Raw genomic sequence first — 20285 nt, 5'->3', positions numbered from 1 at the left:
TTTTCTGATAAGGAGGCTGTAACTTTTTATGGGACCCCTTCGCTGCCATCTCTGTGTGAAGAGTTTCTTGATTATCTCATCTTCTCGCTTGAGATTGTAACAAATCCTATATCGCAGAGTTTCTATTTTAACATTATGTGATTGGCGTTTTGCACAGTTGTAACGTAAAACTGTATTTAACACACTACTTAAGAGAATAAATACAGCATCACTTTCTAACATTACACGTACACTATTCACGGTAACGTTTGGGAAAAGCTAATCATGAGATACGCACTTTTCACAGTTGCATTGTCGGGGGTGCTGCCGTGGGTTCGAGGGCTTTAAAGGGCGATTAAAGATTTTTTAATCCGGACAGATCCGAGCGCACCGCCACGCTGCCGTAAAGCGCCGCCGCCTCCTCAGCCAGCTCGCCACACCGCCGTAAAGCGCTGCCGCCGCGCTGGCCACACTGTCGTAAAGTGATATTTTGGGGATATTTTGGGGGGCCTGGGGAGATTTTGGGGGGGATTTGGGGGGCACGGAGGAGTTTGGGGGTCCTGGGACAGGATTTGTGGAGGGCACGAAGGGGGTTGGCCACGCCAGGACCGCGGCAGCTGCGGTGTGGGAGGTGCCGCTTGGAAGAAATTTGATTTTTTCCCGTGATTTTGGGGTTCCCCTCGCCCGGGAACCGCCGTTTCCCGTTAGCTCCGGGTGGAACGAACAAGGGAAATCCCCGTTTCCCCTCATTTCGAAGGGTTTAAATCCAGAGGTTCCGTTTTTAGGGGTTTAATCGAGGGGGACGCTGCGTTTCGAGGGATCTTTCAAAGGGGGAAAATCGCCCAAAAGGCCCCAAAATGGCGATTTTTGAGGGAAAAGCAGAAAGGGGGAAAGGGGAGCGTTGTGGGGGTGAAACTGGGGGGAAATGCCGATTTCCCGCGATCTGAGGGGTTCGGAGTGGGGTTAAAATCCTTTTTTTTTGTTATTTCAGGGGGTTCGGCCGAGGGGAGGGACAGGGGGACAGAGAGGGGACAGAGGGGACAGAGAGGGGACAGAGGGACAGAGGGACAGAGAGGGGACAGAGGGACAGAGAGGGGACAGAGGGACAGAGAGGGGACAGAGAGGGGACAGAGGGACAGAGAGGGGACAGAGGGACAGAGAGGGGACAGAGGGACAGAGAGGGGACAGAGGGACAGAGGGACAGAGAGGGGACAGAGAGGGGACAGAGGGACAGAGAGGGGACAGAGGGACAGAGGGACAGAGAGGGGACAGAGGGACAGAGAGGGGACAGAGGGACAGAGGGACAGAGAGGGGACAGAGGGACAGAGAGGGGACAGAGGGACAGAGAGGGGACAGAGAGGGGACAGAGGGACAGAGAGGGGACAGAGGGACAGAGAGGGGACAGAGGGACAGAGAGGGGACAGAGGGACAGAGGGACAGAGAGGGGACAGAGGGACAGAGGGACACAGAGGGACAGACGGACGCGGCAGGAACGCGCGGGCAGCCCCGGGGACACCGGGGACACCGGGAGCTCCCGGTCCCGGGGACACGCGGGGCCGGTGCGGGGTGGGAGGAGCCGCCCCCGCCGCGTTTCCGCCGCTGGCACCGGGGCCGCTCCCGCCGGGGACAAAGGCGGGACGATGCCGGGCAGCGCCGCGGCACCGGGAGGCGGCCAGGTACTACCGGCACCGGGAACGGGAACGGGAACGGGAACGGGACCGGCGGGCGCGGGGCCGGGGCCGGGGCGGGGTGGGTGGAGCCGCCCCCGCCGCGTTTCCGCCGCTGGCACCGGGCGCTCCCGCCGGCACCGGGGCCGCTCCCGAGGGGACAACGGCGGGAGGATGCCGGGCAGCGCCGCGGCACCGGGAGGCGGCCAGGTACGGGCACGGGAACGGCACCGAGCACGGGAACGGCACCGAGCACGGGAACGGCACCGGGCGGTTCCGTCCCTGCCGCGGCCAGAGCCCCCCCCGGGTCCCGGTGCTGCCCCGGTACCGTGAAACGGCCGGGACCGCAACGGCGGAATGCGGAATTCGGGGCTGGGGGGTTCCGGGCCCGGCGGTACCGGGGGTGCTGTCGGTGCCGCGGAAAGGATTCCGGTGCCGGTGCCGCGGGAAGCGGTGGCGATACCCGTGGCCGGTGGTCCCACGGGATGCGATGCCGCCGTTTCCTTGGCAACCCGTACCGGGAGGAGCCGGGGGGGGGCGGGGTAGGGGCGGGGCTACCGGGGGTTACCGGGGGTTACCGGAGGGTACCGGGGCTACCGGGGGTTACCGGGGGTTACCGGGGTTACCGGGGGTTACCGGGGTTACCGGAGGGTACCGGGGGGTACCGGGGGGTACCGGGGTTACCGGAGTGTACCGGGGTTACCGGAGGGTACCGGGGATTACTGGAGGGTACCGGGATTACCGGAGGGTACCGGGGTTACCGGAGGGTACCGGGATAACCGGAGGGTACCGGGGTTACCGGAGGGTACCGGGGATTACCGGAGGGTACCGGGGTTACCGGAGGGTACCGGGGTTACCGGGGGTCTCGGCACTCCCCCCTCACTCTCCTCTCTCCCCGCAGGTCCCGCCGCCCCCCGGGGCACCGCGGGCTCTCCCGTCGCGGCCCCGGTGCCCCGAGCCCCGGCACCCCACGTGAGCGGGAACCGGAGCGGCGTGGCCGGGCCCGAGCCGCAGGTCAGGGGCACCGGGGGGAGGGCGGGGGGGTCCTGGGGCCGTGCCGTGCCGTGCCGTGCCAGGGCAGTGCCATCCCGAGCTGTGCCGTGCCAGGGCGGTGCCATCCCGAGCCGTGCCGTGCCAGGGCGGTGCCATCCCGAGCTGTGCCGTGCCGTGCCAGAGCGGTGCCATCCCGTGCCGTGCCAGGGCAGTGCCATCCCGAGCTGTGCCGTGCCAGGGCGGTGCCATCCCGAGCCGTGCCGTGCCGTGCCGTGCCAGGGCGGTGCCATCCCGAGCCGTGCCGTGCTGTGCCATGCCAGGGCAGTGCTGTGCCAGGGCGGTGCCATCCCGAGCCGTGCCGTGCCAATTCATGCAGTTTGATGCCGTGCCCTGTGCCCCGCCGGGTGATGCCGTGCCGTGCCGTGCCACACTCCGCTGTGCCACTCGCTTGCCGTGCCGTGCCAGGGCAGTGCCGTGCCGTGCCGTGCCGTGCCGTGCCGTGCCGTGCCGTGCCGTGCCGTGCCAGGGCAGTGCCGTGCCAGGGCAGTGCCGTGCCGTGCCAGGGCGGTGCCATCCCGTGCCGTGCCGTGCCAAGCCGTGTCGTGCCGTGCCGTGCCGTGCCGTGCCGTGCCGTGCCAAGGCAGTGCCGTGCCAGGGCAGTGCCGTGCCGTGCCGTGCCGTGCCAAGGCAGTGCCGTGCCAGGGCAGTGCCGTGCCGTGCCGTGCCGTGCCCCCCGCCCCTCTGACGTGCCCCGTGCCCCCCCCGCAGCCCCCCCGGGCCATGCCCGGTGCCGACCCCCGCCGCGGGCGCCGCCGCCCCTCGGGAACGCTCCCGGTGCCCCCCTGGAAGCCCCCGGAGCCCCCCGACCCCCCGCGCCCCTCCTCGCTGCCCCTGCGGGCCCCGCCGGGCACCCCGGCCCGCCCCGCCAGGTACGGGGACACGGGGGGACACGGGGGGACACGGGGGGACACGGGGGGACACGGGGGGGACACGGGGGGGGACACGGGGGGACACGGGGGGACACAGGGGGACACGGGAGGGGACACGGGGGGACACACGGGAGGCGCCAGTGCCGACCCGGGGGGGTTTTGGGGCGCTCCGGCCGTGCGGGGAGGGGTCCCTTGGGGGGGATGGGGACATGGGGACAGTGCCACACATCCCCCGGGACAAGGGCAGCGCCCCCGGGCTGGGCACGGCGACCCCCGAGTGTCCCCGGAGCCTCTGGGGAGGGGGTGACCCCAGCGTGGCACGGAAACGGGGGGGCACCCCCAAATCTGGACCCCTGGGCCGGGCCGGGGTGGGGTGCTGGGGGGGGTCCCTGCAGCCCCAAATCTGCCATGGGGGCCGTGCTGGGCTGGGGCTGGGGGCTCCCCACGCCCCCCGAGCCCAGTTCGGGCATTGGGGGGCACGAGGGGGTCCCCTCGGCTGGGGGGGAACCCCTAAATGGGGGGAGCCCCTGAGAAGGGGGATCTCCCTAAAGGGGACTGGGGGTGTCCCCGCTCTGGGGAGGGTTTTGGGCGGGGGGATCCCCCGTGAGGATTCGGGATTCCCGGTCTGGCAATACCGGGGGAGGGATCTCCGCTTAACGGGGGGGCCGCGCCGCCGTGACTCTGCGTGGGGGGGTCCGCGGGGTCCCGGGGCGGAGCCGTTCCGGGGGCGGGGGAGGTCCCGGGGCGGGGGAAGGCGCCGAGCCGGGCGCGGAGGCGGCGGCGGCACCGGCAGCGGCACCGGCGGCAGCACCGGCGGCGGCACCGGAGGCACCGGGAGATTCTTTCCCGGGTCTTTCCAACCGGTTGCGCGGGGCCATGCGGAGCCCGGCACCGGGAGGAGCCGCTGCCGGTACCGCGGATCGCTAAGGAGGGACCCCGGAACCGGCACCGGGAGGAGCTCTGGCACCGGGCGGGGTGTGGGGGGGCGGCTCCGGGACCCGCTCCGGTACCGTCACCGTTACTGGCAGCGGCGCCGGCACCGCGGGTGGCTGCGGTCCCGCTCCCGGCGGCATTCCCGGTGCCCGCTCCCCCCGGTGCCGGCGATGATGGAGCCGGTGCCGGGCTCCGGGAAGAGCCTGTCGCTGTCGCTGCCGGTGCCCCGGGAGGGCCCGGGGGCCCTGCGCCCCCCGCAGCACCTCTGGCGGCAGCCCCGCACCCCGATCCGCATCCGCCACCGCGGCTTCTCCGACACCGACCGGCACCGGCCCCGGCCCATGGAGCGGGCGGATGCCGTGGACACCGGGGACCGGCCCGGGCTGCGCAGCGCCCGCATGTCCTGGCCCTCCTCCCTCCACGGCACCCCTGGCACCGGCAAGCGGTAGGTGACGGCGGCGAGACCCCCGGGACCCCCCCGCGCCATCCCGGTACCGGTACCGGAGGTGGGATCCCACCCAGCGCCATCCCGGTACCGGTACCGGAGGTGGGATCACTCCCAGCGCCATCCCGGTACCGGTACCGGAGGTGGGAGCATCCCCAGCGCCATCCCGGTACCGGTACCGGAGGTGGGATCACTCCCAGCGCCATCCCGGTACCGGTACCGGAGGTGGGATCACTCCCAGCATCCTCCCAGTACCGGCACTGGGATCCCCCATCCTCATCCCGGTACCGGCACTGGGATCCCCCATTCCCATCCCGGTACCGGCACTGGGAGCCCCCATCCTCATCCCGGTACCGGCACCGGGAGTCCCCCAGCATCCTCCCGGTACCGGCACTGGGAGCCCCCATTCCCATCCCGGTACCGGCACTGGGAGCCCCATCCTCATCCCGGTACCGATACTGGCAGCCCCCATTCCCATCCCGGTACCGGCACTGGGATCCCCCATCCTCATCCCAGTACCGGCACCGGGATCCCCCATTCCCATCCCAGTACCGATACTGGGATCCCCCATTCCCATCCCAGTACCGGCACCGGGATCCCCCATTCCCATCCCAGTACCGGCACTGGGATCCCCCATTCCCATCCCGGTACCGATACTGGGATCCCCCATTCCCATCCCGGTACCGGCACTGGGAGCCCCCATTCCCATCCCGGTACCGGCACTGGGATCCCCCAGCATCCTCCCGGTACCGGAGAGGTACTCGGGGGTACCGGGACCCCCCAGGACCTGCCCCGCCGTGGGACCCCCGGGATCCCGGAGATTTTGGGGGGGCTGCGGCCCCCCCGGGCTCCATCTGGCCGCGGCCCCTCCCGCTCCCACCGGGAAGTTTTTTTTCGGGAACACAACTCGGGAAGGCGCCGCCGTGTGCCGTGAGCTCCGCGTCCTTCCGCCGGCTCCGGCCTCATTAGGGGCGTTAATTTATGCACAGGAGGCTCGGCAGATGGTCGGGATTCGGAGAGCGGCGGGGGGGGACGGGGGGGGGGGGGTGATTTCCTTCCTCCTCCTCCTCTTCCTCCCCTCCCCATGCACGGCGAGCAGCTGGAGGGGGTGAGGGGAGCGGCAGGGCCGGAACCCCCCGGTGAACGCCGCTAAACCCCCCCCAAAACGCGGGGCCCGGGTGGGACCCCCATCCCCGCTGCCCTGCGACCCCCGCCCCGGTAGCCCGGCCAGGAGGAACCGGGTCGGGTCTCGCCGGAGCCGCGGCCGTGCCGGGATTCAGCCGGGATCCCGCTGCCACCGAATCCTGGCAGCTGTTACCGGCTCCCGGAGGCTGTTACCGGCTCCCGGAGGCTGTTACCGGGTCCCGGAGGTTTTTCCCGGTTTCCGGAGGTTTTTCCCACCTCCCGGAGGCTTTTCCCGGCCCCCGGAGCCTGTTACCGGCTCCCGGAGGCTCTTCCCGGCTCCCGGAGGCTTTTCCCGGTTCCCGGAGCCTGTTACCGGCTCTCGGAGCCTGTTACCGGCTCCCGGAGGCTGTTACCGGCCCCCGGAGGTTTTTCCCGGTTCCCGGGGGTTTTTCCCAGCTCCCGGAGGCTGTTCCCGGCTCCCGGAGGTTTTTCCCGGCCCCCGGAGGTTTTTCCCGGTTCCCGGAGGTTTTTCCCGGTTCCCGGGGGTTTTTCCCGGTTCCCGGAGGCTTTTCCCGGTTCCCGGGGGTTTTTCCCGGCTCCCGGAGGTTTTTCCCGGCTCCCGGAGGTTTTTCCCGGTTCCCGGAGGCAGTTCCGGGCTCCGCAGCCCCCGGGAATTCCCGCTGCCCCCCTCGGGTTCCCGGTGGGATGTCCGCGCCTCCCGCGGCATTTCGGGGGCGCCGGGATCCGCTCCGGGGGGATGAGTCACCCGCGGCCACCGGGAATGATTCACGGCTCTCTCCGTGATGCTGCCGAGCACGGCCCGGTGGGCCGGGAGGAAATCCCGGTTCCCGGGAATAACGGGGGCGCCCCCGGGGCCGGCACCCGCCGGGTTCGGTGGTTTGGGGGGTGGGGGGGACGCTGCGTGGATTTTTGGGGTGGGATGGTGGGAAATATCCCGGTGCTCGTCGCCTTCCCGGTGTCCTGCTCCTCCTCCTCCTCCTCCTCTCCATCCTTACTTCATCCCCATCCTCACCCTCCTCCTCCCCAATCCCCCTCCCCGCCTTCATCCCTTCCTCGTCCTCATCCTCCTCCTCCTCCCCGTCCCTCTCCCACCCCGGGACACTCCGGATCCACCGGGAACGATCCGCAGGACCCCCCCCACATCCCAAATTTTGGGGGGAGGGGGGGGGGCTGCACCGTGCGGACCCCAGACCCCATCCCAAACCGGGGCCGACCCCGGCCCGCCGCCAGCTGCCCCCCGGTATCCCCCCGGTGTCCCCCGGGTGTCCCCGGTGTCCCCATCCCGCCCCCCACCCCGTCCCGAGGCGGGGGAGGGGGGGGGGAACCGATGCCGCGAAAATTCCCAAAAAAAGCCGTTTTTCCCTCTTTCTTCCCGGAGCCCGTTGCTAAATTTGCCGGCGGTGAGTCAGCCCCACCCCCACGCACCCCCCAGCCCGGCTCCCCCCGGCACCCCGAGGGGGGGGGCTGGGGACCCCCCCAGGGCCGGGGACCCCCCCAGGGCCGGGGACCCCTCCCCCAAGGCTAGGGACCCCTCCCCAGGGGAGGCTGCAGGATTGAACTGGGGGGGTCTGGGGGCTGTAGGACAGAACTGGGGGGGCTGTAGGACAGAACTGGGGGTCTGGGGGGCTACAGGACAGAACCGGGGGGGCTGCAGGAGTGAACTGGGGGGGCTGTAGGACAGAACTGGGGGGTTACCGTGGGGGTCCCGGTTTGGGACCCGACCCCGCCCGCTGTCCCCGCAGCTCGGAGGTGGAGAATGGGCCGTGGGGAGGGGGCCCGAGCCCCCCCGAGGCCCGGGGGCTCCAGGCCGGGGCCCCCCCGGGGCAGCGCCGCGAGTCGTTCCTGTACCGCTCGGACAGCGAGTGCCCCGCCTCGCCCCGCAGCGGCTCCCGCAGCTCCTCCGTGGCCAGCGACGCGTGAGTGCCGCGCCCCCCGAGCCCCCCGAGCCCCCCAAAATCCCCCAAAGCCCCTCAAAGCCCCCCGAGCTCTGCCCGGCCCCAGGGACCCCCCCGGACCCCCGGTGGACCCCCCCCAAAATCCTCTCCCACAGCTCCTCCGTGGCCATCGAGGCACGGACCCCCACCAGAGACCCCCCCTGGCACCCCAAGATCGCCCTTGGCACCCCCCCCACAGCACCCCTGGAATAGTCCTGGTGTCTGCCCGGACCCCTGAGACCCCCCCCAATATCTTCCCATCTCCTGGAGACCCCCCCCAATATCCCCCCATCTCCTGGAGACCCCCCCCAATATCCTCCCATCTCCTGGAGACCCCCCCCATGTCCTGGAGACCCCTCCCCAATATCCCCCCCATCCCTTCTCCCCATATCCCCTTGAGGACCCCCCAAATTCCCCCAAGATGACCCCAAATTCCCCAAAGACCCCAAATATCTCCTCAGAGCCCCCCCAGGACCCCCCTGTGGCTCTGTGAGCCCCCCTAAATTAAGGGGGGGGTCCCAGGGCCTCTGCCTGACCCCCCCCCCCCCCAATTTCTCTTCCAGCCACGCCGAGGATTTGATCGTCACCCCCTTTGCTCAGGTAGGGTGGGGGGTCCCGGGGGGGTCCCGGGGGGCCCTGGGGGGGTCCGGGGGGTCCCAGGGGGGTCTCAGGGGGTCCCGGGGGGGTCCCGAGGGGGTCCTTGGGGGGTCCCGGGGGGTCTCAGGGGTCTGTCCCCCCACGATGTCCCCCTGACCCCCCCTGACCCCCCTGCCCCCCCAGGTCCTGGCCAGCCTCCGCAGCGTCCGCACCAACTTCTCCATCCTGACCAAAGCCACCACCCCCCCGGGAAGCACGTGCGTGGCCTTGACCTCTGACCTTTGACCTTGACACCCACCCCCACCAAAACTGGGGGTCCCGGCCGGCCCTGACCCCTCCCCTGCCCCCCCTCCCCCCAGGCAGTCGCCCCTCGGCTCGCAGCCCCCCAAGGCCACGCTGTCAGGTGAGGGGGTGAGGGGGGCTGGGGGGGTTTGGGGCTGTCCCTGTCCCCATCCCTGTCCCATCCCCGTCCCTGTCCTGTCCCCATCCCTGTCCCTGTCCCTGTCCCTGTCCTGTCCCCATCCCTGTCCCTGTCCCTGTCCCTGTCCCATCCCTGTCCCTGTCCCTGTCCCTGTCCCATCCCTGTCCCTGTCCCCGTCCCTGTCCCTGTCCCCATCCCTGTCCCTGTCCCTGTCCCTGTCCCATCCCTGTCCCTGTCCCTGTCCCTGTCCCATCCCTGTCCCTGTCCCCGTCCCTGTCCCTGTCCCCATCCCTGTCCCTGTCCCTGTCCCCGTCCCTGTCCCTGTCCCTGTCCCTGTCCCTGTCCCCTTTGTCCCCATCCCTGTCCCTGTCCCTGTCCCTGTCCCTGTCCCTGTCCCTGTCCCTGTCCCCATCCCTGTCCCTGTCCCCTGTCCCCATCCCTGTCCCTGTCCCCTGTCCCCATCCCTGTCCCCGTCCCTGTCCCCATCCCTGTCCCTTGTCCCCTGTCCCTGTCCCTGTCCCTGTCCCTGTCCCTGTCCCTGTCCCATCCCTGTCCCTGTCCCTGTCCCTGTCCCATCCCTGTCCCTGTCCCCGTCCCTGTCCCTGTCCCCATCCCTGTCCCTGTCCCTGTCCCCGTCCCTGTCCCTGTCCCTGTCCCTGTCCCTGTCCCTGTCCCCTTTGTCCCCATCCCTGTCCCTGTCCCTGTCCCCTTTGTCCCCATCCCTGTCCCCATCCCTGTCCCTGTCCCCTGTCCCCATCCCTGTCCCTGTCCCCTGTCCCCATCCCTGTCCCCGTCCCTGTCCCTGTCCCTGTCCCTTGTCCCCTGTCCTGTCCCTGTCCCTGTCCCCATCCCTGTCCCCATCCCTGTCCCTTGTCCCCTGTCCCTGTCCCTGTCCCTGTCCCTGTCCCTGTCCCTGTCCCTGTCCCCATCCCTGTCCCTGTCCCTGTCCCCATCCCTGTCCCTGTCCCTGTCCCCTGTCCCCATCCCTGTCCCATCCCTGTCCCTGTCCCCGTCCCCAGAGGACACGGCCCAGCAGCACTGTCCCCTGTCCCCTGTCCCCATCCCTGTCCCCAGAGGACACGGCCCGGCAGTTGGCCCGGGACACGCTGGAGGAGCTCGATTGGTGCCTGGAGCAGCTGGAGACGCTGCAGACCCACCGAGCGGTCAGCGAGATGGCCTCCAACAAGGTGGGGACAGCGGGGACAGAGGGGGGACAGAGGGGACAGTGGGGACAGGGGGACTGGGACAAGGACAAGGGGCTGGGGGGCCCTGGGCACAGTGGGGGCAGCGCTGGCATCAGGCACTGGTGGCACTGGTGGCAGTGGCTCTGTTGGGGTGTTGATGGCACTGGTGGCACTGGTGGCACTGGTCACACTGCTGGCCCCGCTGGCCCTGGTGGCTGTGGCTGTGTTGGGGTGTTGGTGGCACTGGTGGCACTGGTGGCCATGGCTGTGTTGGGGTGTTGGTGGCACTGGTCACACCGGTGGCCCCGGTGGCAGTGGCTGTGTTGGTGGCACAGGTGGCACTGGTGGCACTGGTGGCACTGGTCACACCGGTGGCCCCGGTGGCTGTGGCTGTGTTGGTGGCACTGGTGGCACTGGTGGCCCCGGGCTGCCACCAGGGCCGTGGCCGCAGTTCAGGATTGTGTCCCCAAGTCCCCCCGGCCCTGTCCCCCCCTGTGCCCCCCGGAAGGACCCCCGACCCCTTTGTGTGTGTGTGTGGGGGGGTCCCCGATGCTTTTGGGGTGTCCCCGACCCCCGGGAGGTGCCACCCCTCGGTGGCTGTCCCCGCTGGGGGGGTCCCCGCCGTGTCCCCTCCGCCGCGTCCCCCCCGCGCCGTGACCGTGACCGTGACCGTGGGGAGGGGGCGGGGCGGGGGCGGGGCCGCGTCTCGCGCAGGCGTCCGACCCCCCCATCCCCCCCCGCCGGAGCTCCGCGGCCTCCGCAGCCCCGACCGGACCCCCCCGGGACCCCCAAAAACCCTCCGGGACCCCCCCGGCACCCCCAAAAACCCTCCGGGACCCCCCCGGCACCCCCGGGACCCCCAAAAACCCCCGGGACCCCCCGGGACCCCCCCCGCGTCCTCCGCGTCCTCCGCCGCCCCTCCCCCCACAGCCGCGCATCCCCTCCCTGCACCCCCAAACCCCTCCCGACCCCCCCCAGACCCATCCCGACCCCCCCCAAACCCTCCCGACCCCCCTAGACCCCTCCGGACCCCCCCAGACCCCTCCGGACCCCCCCAAACCCTCCGGACCCCCCCCCGGACCCCTCCGGACCCCCCCCAAACCCTCCGGACCCCCCCAAACCCCTCCGGACCCCCCCCGGCTCCCCCCGCCCCCCTTTCCCCCCTCCCCATCCCCGCGTCCTTTTGCCCCTCCCCCTCCCCCCCCCCCCCCAACTTCTTCCTCCCATGGGCGCCCAGTGACCCCCCCCCACCACCCCTGGGGGGCTCAGGACCCCCGGGGGGGCTCCGGGACCCCGAGGGGGGCTCAGGACCCCCGGGGGGGGCTCAGGACCCCCGGGGGAGGGGAGAGGAGGAGGAGGAAGAGGAGGAGGAAGAGGAGGAGGAAGAGGAAGGGGGGGGTCCTTCCCTGCCCAGCCCAAATCGGGGTCTGGGGGCGATGTGAGCCCCCCCCCCACCCCCCGTGCGTTCTTCGGCGGGGGGGGGTGGGTTGGGGGGGGGTCTGCCCCGCTCCCCCCCCCCCCCCCCCCAAAAACCTCCCCCCATGCCCAAATCCCCCCCCGGGCCCTGAGCGGGTCTGGGGGTGTCCCCGGGGCGGGGGGCGCCTCCCCCCGGGTGAACAGCGGGGGGGGTCCCTGCGAGGCTGGGGTGGGGGTGGGGAGGGGGGTCTGCACCCCCTGCCCCCCCCCCCCCAAAATTTGGGGAGGAAAATGCCTCTGGTGGATTTTTTCTGCGAGACCTGCGCCAGGCCCTGGCTGGTGGGGTGGTGGGACCAGGTAAGGGGGGGGGGGGGCTTGGGGGGCTTGGGGGGCGGGGGGCGCGGCCGACCCCCCCCTCAACCCCTCAATGTCATGGGGACCCCCCCCTCACTGCATGGCCCCTCCCCCCACCCCGGTTTGGGGGCCGGGGTCTCACTGAGAGCCCCCCCCACCCCAATTTGGGGGTCGTGTTGTGGTTGGGGGGGGGACCCTGGGTGGGGGAGGGGTTTCTCTGAGCCCCCCCCACCCCAATTTGGGGGTCGCGTTGTGGTTGGGGGGGTCCTGGTGGGGTTCTCGCCCCCAACTCCGGCACGTGCGGGATTTTGGGGAGGGGTCTCTGCGAGGGGCGGTACAGGAGGGGTTAAACCCCCCCCCACCCAGTGCGGTTGCCATGGAGACGGGATGGCGGCTCCTGATTGGCTGTTGGGAGGGGAGGATGCAGGGGATGCTCCACCCCCCCCAAAATTGGGGAGGGGGCAAATGGGGGGGGGGGTGGAAAAGGGGGTGGGGGGTGTCACCAGTGCCACCAGTGCCACCAGCGCCGCGGGGACCGGCGGGGGGGCCTGGGGGTCTCAGGGGAGGGGGCTGGGGGAGCCCCTCCTGCCCCAGTCCCATCCCAGTTTCATCCCAGTTCATCCCAGTTCATCCCAGTCCCTCCCAGTACATCCCAGTCCATCCCAGTCCCATCCCCTGGGCTCTGATCCCTCTCTGGGGGGGTTTGGGGTTGCTGGGGTGGGGGTGTGTGTGAGCAGGGAGGGCCTGGGGGGGGATCCCCGGGGGTCCGGGGGTGTCCCTGGGGATTTGGGGGTGTCCCCGGGGGTCCCTGACCCCCCCTTGCCCCCCAGTTCAAGCGGCTGCTGAACCGGGAGCTGACGCACTTGGCCGAGATGAGCCGCTCGGGGAATCAGGTGTCCGAGTTCATCGCCAGCACCTTCCTGGGTGAGACCCCCGGGACCCCCACGGGACCCCCCGGGGCACCCCCGGGACCCCCCAGGGCACCCACAGGACCCCCAAACTCCTAGGATCCCCTGAGACACCCCCCGGGACCCCCATGGGACCTCCCCCGGACACCTCGGGACCCCCTGGAACCCCCCAGGGACATCTTGGGACCCCCAGGACCCCCGTGAGCCCCATAGGGACCCCCATGAACCCCCCAAAACCCCCATGAGCCCCCCAGGATCCCCCATAGAGACCCCCAGAGTCCCCCAAGACCCCCATAGGGACCCCCATGAACCCCATAGAGACTCCCAGAGTCCCCCAAAACCCCCGTGAGCCCCCCATGAACCCCACAGGGACCCCCATGAACCCCATAGGGACCCCCATGAACCCCCCAAAACCCCCGTGAGTCCCCCAGGATTCCCCATAGGGACCCCCAGAGCCCCCCAAAGACCCCTGTGAGCTCCCCAGGATCCCCCATAGGAACCCCCATGAACCCCCCAAAACCCCTGTGAGCCCCCCAGGACCACCATAGGGACCCCCAGAGCCCCCCAAAGACCCCCGTGAGCCCCCCAGGACCCCTGTGAGCTCCATAGGGACCCCCATAGGGACCCCTGTGAGCCCCCCAAGACCCCCATAGGGACCCCCCCGAGCCCCCCAGGACCCCCGGCCGTGCCTGTGCCCCCCAGACAAGCAGCCCGAGGTGGAGATCCCCAGCCCCGGCCCCCCTGAGCGGGAGAAGCGGCGGCGGCCGCCCCCCGGGCCGGGCGGGGGGGGCGGGGGGGGGGCTCGGGCGCTGCCCCCCGGCTGTGACCCCCCGCCCGTGCCCCGCTACGGCGTGGAGACCGACCGGGAGGAGCAGCTGGGCAAGGTGGGGGTCCCGGGGGTCCTGGGGGGGGCTGGGGAGGGGTCTGGAGGGGTCTGAAAGGGGTCTGGGGGGGTCTGGGGGGGGGTTTCATGGGGGTCTTGGAGGGTCTGATGGGGGTCTGGGGGGGTTCAGGGGGGTCTGGGGGTGTCTGAAAGGGGTCTGGGGGGTCTTTGAGGGGTCTGGGGGTGTCTGAAAGGGGTCTGGGGGGATTTCAGGGGGCTCTGGGAGGGTCTTGAGGGGTCTGGGGGTGTCTGAAAGGGGTCTGGGGGGTCTTGGGAGGGTCTGGGAGGTCTTGGGGGCTCTTGAGGGGGTCTGGGGGGCATCTCAGGGGGGTCTGGGGGTGTCTGAGGGGGATCTGGGGGAGTCTCAGGTTGGTTTGGGGGGGTCTTGGGGCAGTTTGGGGATCTCAGGGCAGTTTGGGGGTCTCAGGGCAGTTTGGGGGTTTTGGGATGGATTTGGGTCTCAGGGCAGTTTGGGGGTCTCAGGGCAGTTTGGGGGGGGGTCTGGGGGCAGTTGGGGGGTCTGGGGGTGCTCTGGGGAGCAGAGGGTGGGTCCCCAGTGAACCCCACCCCCCCAGGAGCTGGACAGCCTCAACCAGTGGGGCCTGAACATCTTCCGCGTGTCCGAGTTCTCCAACAACCGCTCCCTCAGCTGCATCATGTTCACCGTCTTCCAGGTGACCCCAAAGCGGCGCATTTCGGGGGCCCGGGGCGGTGTGGGGCGCTGTGGGGCGCTGTGGGGCGGTGTGGGGTGCGGTGGGTGAATTCTGTGTGTGTTTTGGTGTATTTCGGGTGTATTTTGGGTGTATTCCCGGTGTATTTCAGGCACATTCTTGGTGTATTTTGGGTGTGTTTCTGGTGCATTCCAGCCACATTCCGGGTGTCTTTTGGATGTATTTTGGGCACAATCCCAGTTTATTTTGGGCACAATCCCGGTGTATTTTGGGTGTATTTTGGGCATATTCCCAGTGTATTTTGGGTGTATTCCTGGTGTATTCTGGGTCTATTTTGGGTGTCTTTTGGCTGAATTCCCAGTGCATTCCTGGTATATTTTGGGTGTATTTTGGGTGTATTTTGGGCACATTCCGGTGTATTTCAGGTGTATTTCAGGCATATTCCCAGTGTATTTTGGGTGTATTTTGGGCGCATTCCCAGAGTATTTTGGGTGCATTTTGGGTGTATTTTGGGTATATTCCCATTGTATTCCCGGTGTATTTTGGGTGTATTCCTGGTGCATTCCCGGTGTATTTTGGGCACATTCTGGGTGTATTTCAGGTGCATTCTGGGTGTATTTTGGGCGTATTTCGGGCATATTCACGGTGTATTTTGGCCACATTCCCGGTGCATTCCCAGAGTGTTTTGGGCACATTCCGGGTGTATTTTGGGCACATTCTGGGTGTATTTCAGGCGCATTCCGGGTGTATTCCTGGTGCATTCCCAGAGTATTTTGGGCATATTCCCGGTGTATTCTGGCCACATTCCCGGTGCATTCCCAGAGCGTTCTGGGCACACTCCGGGTGTATTTTGGGCACATTCTGGGTGTATTTTGGGCGCATTCCGGGTGTATTCCTGATGCATTCCCAGAGCGTTTTGGGCACACTCCGGGTGTATCCCGGGCATATTCCCGGTGCCTCCCCGGTGACCCCCGGTGCCCCCGGTGCCCCAGGAGCGGGACCTGGTGCGCGCCTTCGGGATCCCGGAGCGGGCGCTGCTGGGCTACGCGCGGGCGCTGGAGCGGCACTACCACCCCGAGGTGGCGTACCACAACAGCCTGCACGCCGCCGACGTGCTGCAGTCCACACACGTCCTGCTGGCCACCCCCGCCCTCCAGGTCAGACCCCCGCCCGGGACCCCGCGGGGAGGGGGCATCCGTGGGGTGGGGGGACCCATAAATGGGGCCATAAATGGGTGAGGGGTCATAAATAGGTGGGGGGGTCCATAAATGGGTGTGGGGTCATAAATAGGGGGGGTCCATAAATGGGTGTGGGGTCTTGTAAATGAGTGGGGGGGTGAATAAATGGGAAGGGGGGCATCAGTGGGGAGGGGGGCATCAATGGGGTGGTGGGATCCATAAATGGGGCCATAAACAGGTGAGGGGTCCTGTAAATGAGTGGGGGGGTGAATAAGTGGGGAGGGGGGCATAAATGGGGAGGGGGGCATAAATGGGGTGGGGGGCATAAATGGGGTGGTGGGATCCATAAATGGGGGCCATAAACGGGTGTGGGGTCATAAATAGGTGGGGGGGTCCATAAATGGGTGTAGGGTCTTGTAAATGAGTGTGGGGGGGTGAATAAATGGGGAGGGGGCATCAGTGGGGTGGGGGGATCCATAAATGGGGCCATAAATGGGTGAGGGGTCCTGTAAATGAGTGGGGGGGTGAATAAGTGGGGAGGGGGGCATAAATGGGGAGGGGGGCATCAATGGGGTGGGGGGATCCATAAATGGGTGAGGGAACCTAAAAATGGGTGGTGGGAGCAGTTCTGGCTGTGATTTTGGGGTGGGGGCACCCATAATTGGGTACTGCGAGTGGACACGGGGACCCACATAAGGGTGGGGGGGACCCGCTGGGTTTTGGGGGGGGGTCTGAGGGGGTCCCTCCCCCCATCCCAGGACGTGTTCACCGACCTGGAGGTTTTGGCCGCCCTCTTTGCCGCCGCCATCCACGACGTCGACCACCCCGGGGTGTCCAACCAGTTCCTCATCAACACCAGTGGGTGCCAGGGGTCCCTCCCCCATGTCCTGGGGGTCCCTTCCCCATGTCCTGGGGGTCCCAGGGGTCCTTCCCCATGTCCTGGGGGTCCCTCTGTGTGTTCTGGGGGTCCCTCCCTGAGTGCTGGGGGTCCCGGGGGTCCCTCCCTGTGTCCTGGGGGTCCCTCCCTGAGTCCTGGGGGGTCCCAGGGGTCCCTCTCCGTGTCCTGAGGGTCCCTCCCTGAGTCCTGGGGGTCCCGGGGGTCCCTCTGTGTGTCCTGGGGGGCTCTGGGGTTCCTCCCCACACGCTGAGGGGTCCCGGGGGTCCCTGGCGGTGCCCCCAGACTCGGAGCTGGCGCTGCTCTACAACGACGAGTCGGTGCTGGAGAACCATCACTTGGCCGTGGGCTTCAAACTGCTCCAGGAGCGCGACTGCGACATCTTCCAGAACCTGTCCCGGCGGCAGCGCCAGGCCCTGCGCCAGATGGTCATCGACATGGTCAGCAGCCCGAAAACCTGAAATCCCTGCCCAAAAACCTGAAATCCCTGCCCAAAACCCCAAATCCCTGCCCAAAACCCCAAATCCCTGCCCAAAAACCTGAAATCCCTGCCCAAAACCCCAAATCCCTGCCCATAAACCTGAAATCCTTGCCCAAAAATCTGAAATCCCTGCCCAAAACCCCAAATCCCTGCCCAAAAACCCAAATTCCTGCCCAAAAACCTGAAATCGCTGCCCAAAAACCCCAAATCCCTGCCCAAAACCCCAAAATCCATGCCCAAAACCCCCAAATCCCTGCCCAAAAACCTGAAATCCCTGCCCAAAACCCCCCAAATCCCTGCCCAAAACCCCAAATCCCTGCGCCTGATGGCCGTGGACATGGTCAGCACCCCAGGAACAGCCCCAGAGACCCCCAAATTCCCCCTGGGGAGCCCCCCGGCCCCCCACTTTGGGGTCCCCAGGTGCTGGCCACGGACATGTCCAAGCACATGAGTCTCCTGGCTGACCTCAAGACCATGGTGGAGACCAGGAAGGTGACGAGCTCGGGGGTCCTGCTGCTGGACAACTACACCGACCGCATCCAGGTGTGGGGGGGACCCCAAAAACGGCCTGGGGGGGTCCCCAAAAGGGTCCTGGGGGGGTCTCAGGGGTCCCCAGGGGGTCCTGGGGGGGTTTCAGGGGTCCCCAAGGGGTCCTGGGGGGGTTTCAGGGGTCCCCAAGGGGTCCTGGGGGGGTCTCAGGGGTCCCCAAAAGGGTCCTAGGAGGGTTTCAGGGGTCCCCAAGGGGTCCTGGGGGGTCTCAGGGGTCCCCAAGGGGTCCTGGGGGTCCCCAAAGAGCCCTGAGGGGATCCTGGGGGTGGTCCAGGTGCTCTGGGGGGGGGGTCCTGGCCATTCCCGAGGTGGCCCTGGTGACATCCCTATCCTTGAGGTGGCCCTGCTTGTCCCCGAGGTGGCCCTGGTGACATTCCTGTCCCCGAGCTGGCCACGGTGGCAGTTCTGTGTCCCCGAGGTGGCCCTGGCCATCCTCGAGGTGGCCGTGGTGACGTCCCTATCCCTGAGGTGTCCCTGGTGATATCCCTGTCCCCGAGGTGTCCCTGCCTGTCTCCAAGGTGTCCCTGGTGACATCCCTGTCCCCAAGGTGACCATGGTGGCAGTTCTGTGTCCCCAAGGTGTCCCTGGTGATATCCCTGTCCCCGAGGTGTCCTGGTGACGTCCCCAGGTGTCCCTGGTGACATTGCTGTCCCCAAGGTGACCACGGTGGCAGTTCTGTGTCCCCGAGGTGTCCCTGGTGACATCCCCATCCCCGAGGTGTCCTGGTGACGTGCCCAGGTGTCCCCAGGTGCTGCGGAACATGGTGCACTGCGCTGACCTGAGCAATCCCACCAAACCTCTGGGGCTGTACCGGCAGTGGACGGAGCGGATCATGGAGGAGTTCTTCCGGCAGGGAGACCGGGAACGGGAGCGCGGCATGGAGATCAGCCCCATGTGCGACAAACACAGCGCCTCCGTGGAGAGATCCCAGGTGAGGGACACCTGGGGACATGGGGACACACCTGGGGACACACCTGGGACACCTGGGGACACACCTGGGGACACACCTGGGGACATGGGGACACACCTGGGGACACACCTGGGACACCTGGGGACACCTGGGGACACCTGGGGGGACAGGGAGATCAGCCCCATGTGCGACAAACACAGCGCCTCCGTGGAGAGATCCCAGGTGAGGGACACTGGGGACACTGGGGACACACCTGGGGACATGGGGACACCTGGGGGAACAGGGAGATCAGCCCCATGTGCGACAAGCACAGCGCCTCGGTGGAGAGATCCCAGGTGAGGGACACTGGGGACATGGGGACACACCTGGGGACACACCTGGGGACATGGGGACACACCTGGGGACATGGGGACACCTGGGGGAACAGGACATGGAGGTACGGGGGTATGGAGATCAGCCCCATGTGCGACAAGCACAGCGCCTCCGTGGAGAGATCCCAGGTGAGGGACACTGGGGACACACCTGGGGACACACCTGGGGACACTGGGGACATGGGGACACCTGGAGACACTGGGGCACATGGGGACACCTGAGGGGACAGCGGGTGCAGCCCCAGGTGTGACAAGTGCCACCAGCAAGAAACCACAGGTGCAGATCCCTGCAATGTCCCCAATGTCCCTGATGTCTCCTCTGTCACACCCACACTGTCCCCTGTGCTGTCCCCCTGCTGTCCCCATCCCCGTGTCCCGTGTCCCTGTCCCCACGCGTGTCCTGTGTCCCGTGTCCCTGTCCCCACCCGTGTCCGTGTCCTGTGTCCCTGTCCCCACACGTGTCCCGTGTCCCCGTCCCCATGCGTGTCCTGTGTCCCGTGTCCCCACACGTGTCCCATGTCCCGTGTCCCGTGTCCCCACGCGTGTCCCGTGTCCGTGTCCCCACGCGTGTCCCATGTCCCGTGTCTCTGTCCCCACGCGTGTCCCGTGTCCGTGTCCCCACGCGTGTCCCATGTCCGTGTCCCATGTCCCTGTCCCCACGCGTGTCCGTGTCCCGTGTCCCCTGTCCCTGTCCCCACGCGTGTCCGTGTCCGTGTCCCAGGTGGGGTTCATCGATTTCGTGGTGCAGCCGCTGTGGGAGGCCTGGGCCGAGCTGGTGCACCCGGACGGGCGGGAGATGCTGCGGGCGCTGCACGAGAACCGCGAGTGGTTCCGCCTGCGGGCGCCGCCCAGCCCCGAGCCGGTACCGGGAATGGGAACGGAACCGGGAACAGCCCCCGGGACTCCCCGGTTCTGCTTTGAAACGGCACCGGAACCGGCACCGGCACCAGGAACGGCACCGGGAACGGGAACAGCCCCCGGGACACCCCGGTTCTGCTTCGAAACGGCACTGGAACCGGGAACGGGAACAGCCCCCGGGACACCCCGGTTCTGCTTCGAAATGGCACCGGAACCGGCACTGGAACTGGCACCGGCACCGGGTACAGCAACGGGAACACCCCCCGGGACACCCCCGTTCTGCTTCGAAACGGCACCGGGATCAGCACCGGGATCGGTACCGGGAACTCCCCCGGGACCGGCACCGGGAACCCCCCCCGGGACCCTCCGGTTCCGATCCGAGCCCCCCCCGGAGCCCCCCCCGGGACCGGCACCGGGAACCCCCCCGGGAGCGGGAGCGGCCCCGGGACCGCCCCGGTTCCGTCTGGAGCCGCCCCCGGGAGAGGACGGGGAGGGGCGGGAACCCCCCCGGGAGGGCTGAGCGCAGAAATTCCCGTTTTTCTTTTATTGGAATTATTTTCATTTACTTTTATTTTTATTCGGG

The 20285-nt window shown here is 68.2% G+C and overlaps 1 protein-coding gene across 1 annotated transcript; it reads left to right on the top strand.

Annotated features, from left to right (window-relative positions):
* Positions 1 to 4529: 4529 nt before the first annotated feature.
* Positions 4530 to 20222, top strand: PDE4A (phosphodiesterase 4A). The gene is made up of 15 exons (XM_041711809.2): positions 4530 to 4946; positions 7835 to 8008; positions 8590 to 8626; positions 8807 to 8880; positions 8983 to 9026; positions 10119 to 10231; positions 12829 to 12922; positions 13609 to 13790; positions 14365 to 14463; positions 15453 to 15617; positions 16397 to 16496; positions 16819 to 16973; positions 17435 to 17557; positions 18312 to 18494; positions 19566 to 20222. The coding sequence occupies exons 1-15, from the start codon at positions 4672 to 4674 to the stop codon at positions 20220 to 20222; spliced, it is 2475 nt and encodes an 824-aa protein (XP_041567743.2). The 5' UTR covers positions 4530 to 4671.
* Positions 20223 to 20285: the final 63 nt, after the last annotated feature.

This window comes from Taeniopygia guttata, chromosome 30, assembly GCF_048771995.1.
Source record: "Taeniopygia guttata chromosome 30, bTaeGut7.mat, whole genome shotgun sequence".
In the NCBI taxonomy this organism is placed as follows: Eukaryota; Metazoa; Chordata; class Aves; order Passeriformes; family Estrildidae; genus Taeniopygia; species Taeniopygia guttata.
This window is presented reverse-complemented; position numbering and strand designations above follow the sequence as displayed.

Excerpts from the sequence above, each read along its gene's own strand:
- PDE4A (XM_041711809.2), top strand. The coding sequence starts at position 4,672 with ATGATGGAGCCGGTGCCGGGCTCCGGGAAGAGCCTGTCGCTGTCGCTG. Across the intron at positions 12,923-13,608 it reads CATCGCCAGCACCTTCCTGG|ACAAGCAGCCCGAGGTGGAG; the intron begins GTGAGACCCCCG and ends TGTGCCCCCCAG. Across the intron at positions 16,974-17,434 it reads GCCAGATGGTCATCGACATG|GTGCTGGCCACGGACATGTC; the intron begins GTCAGCAGCCCG and ends TGGGGTCCCCAG.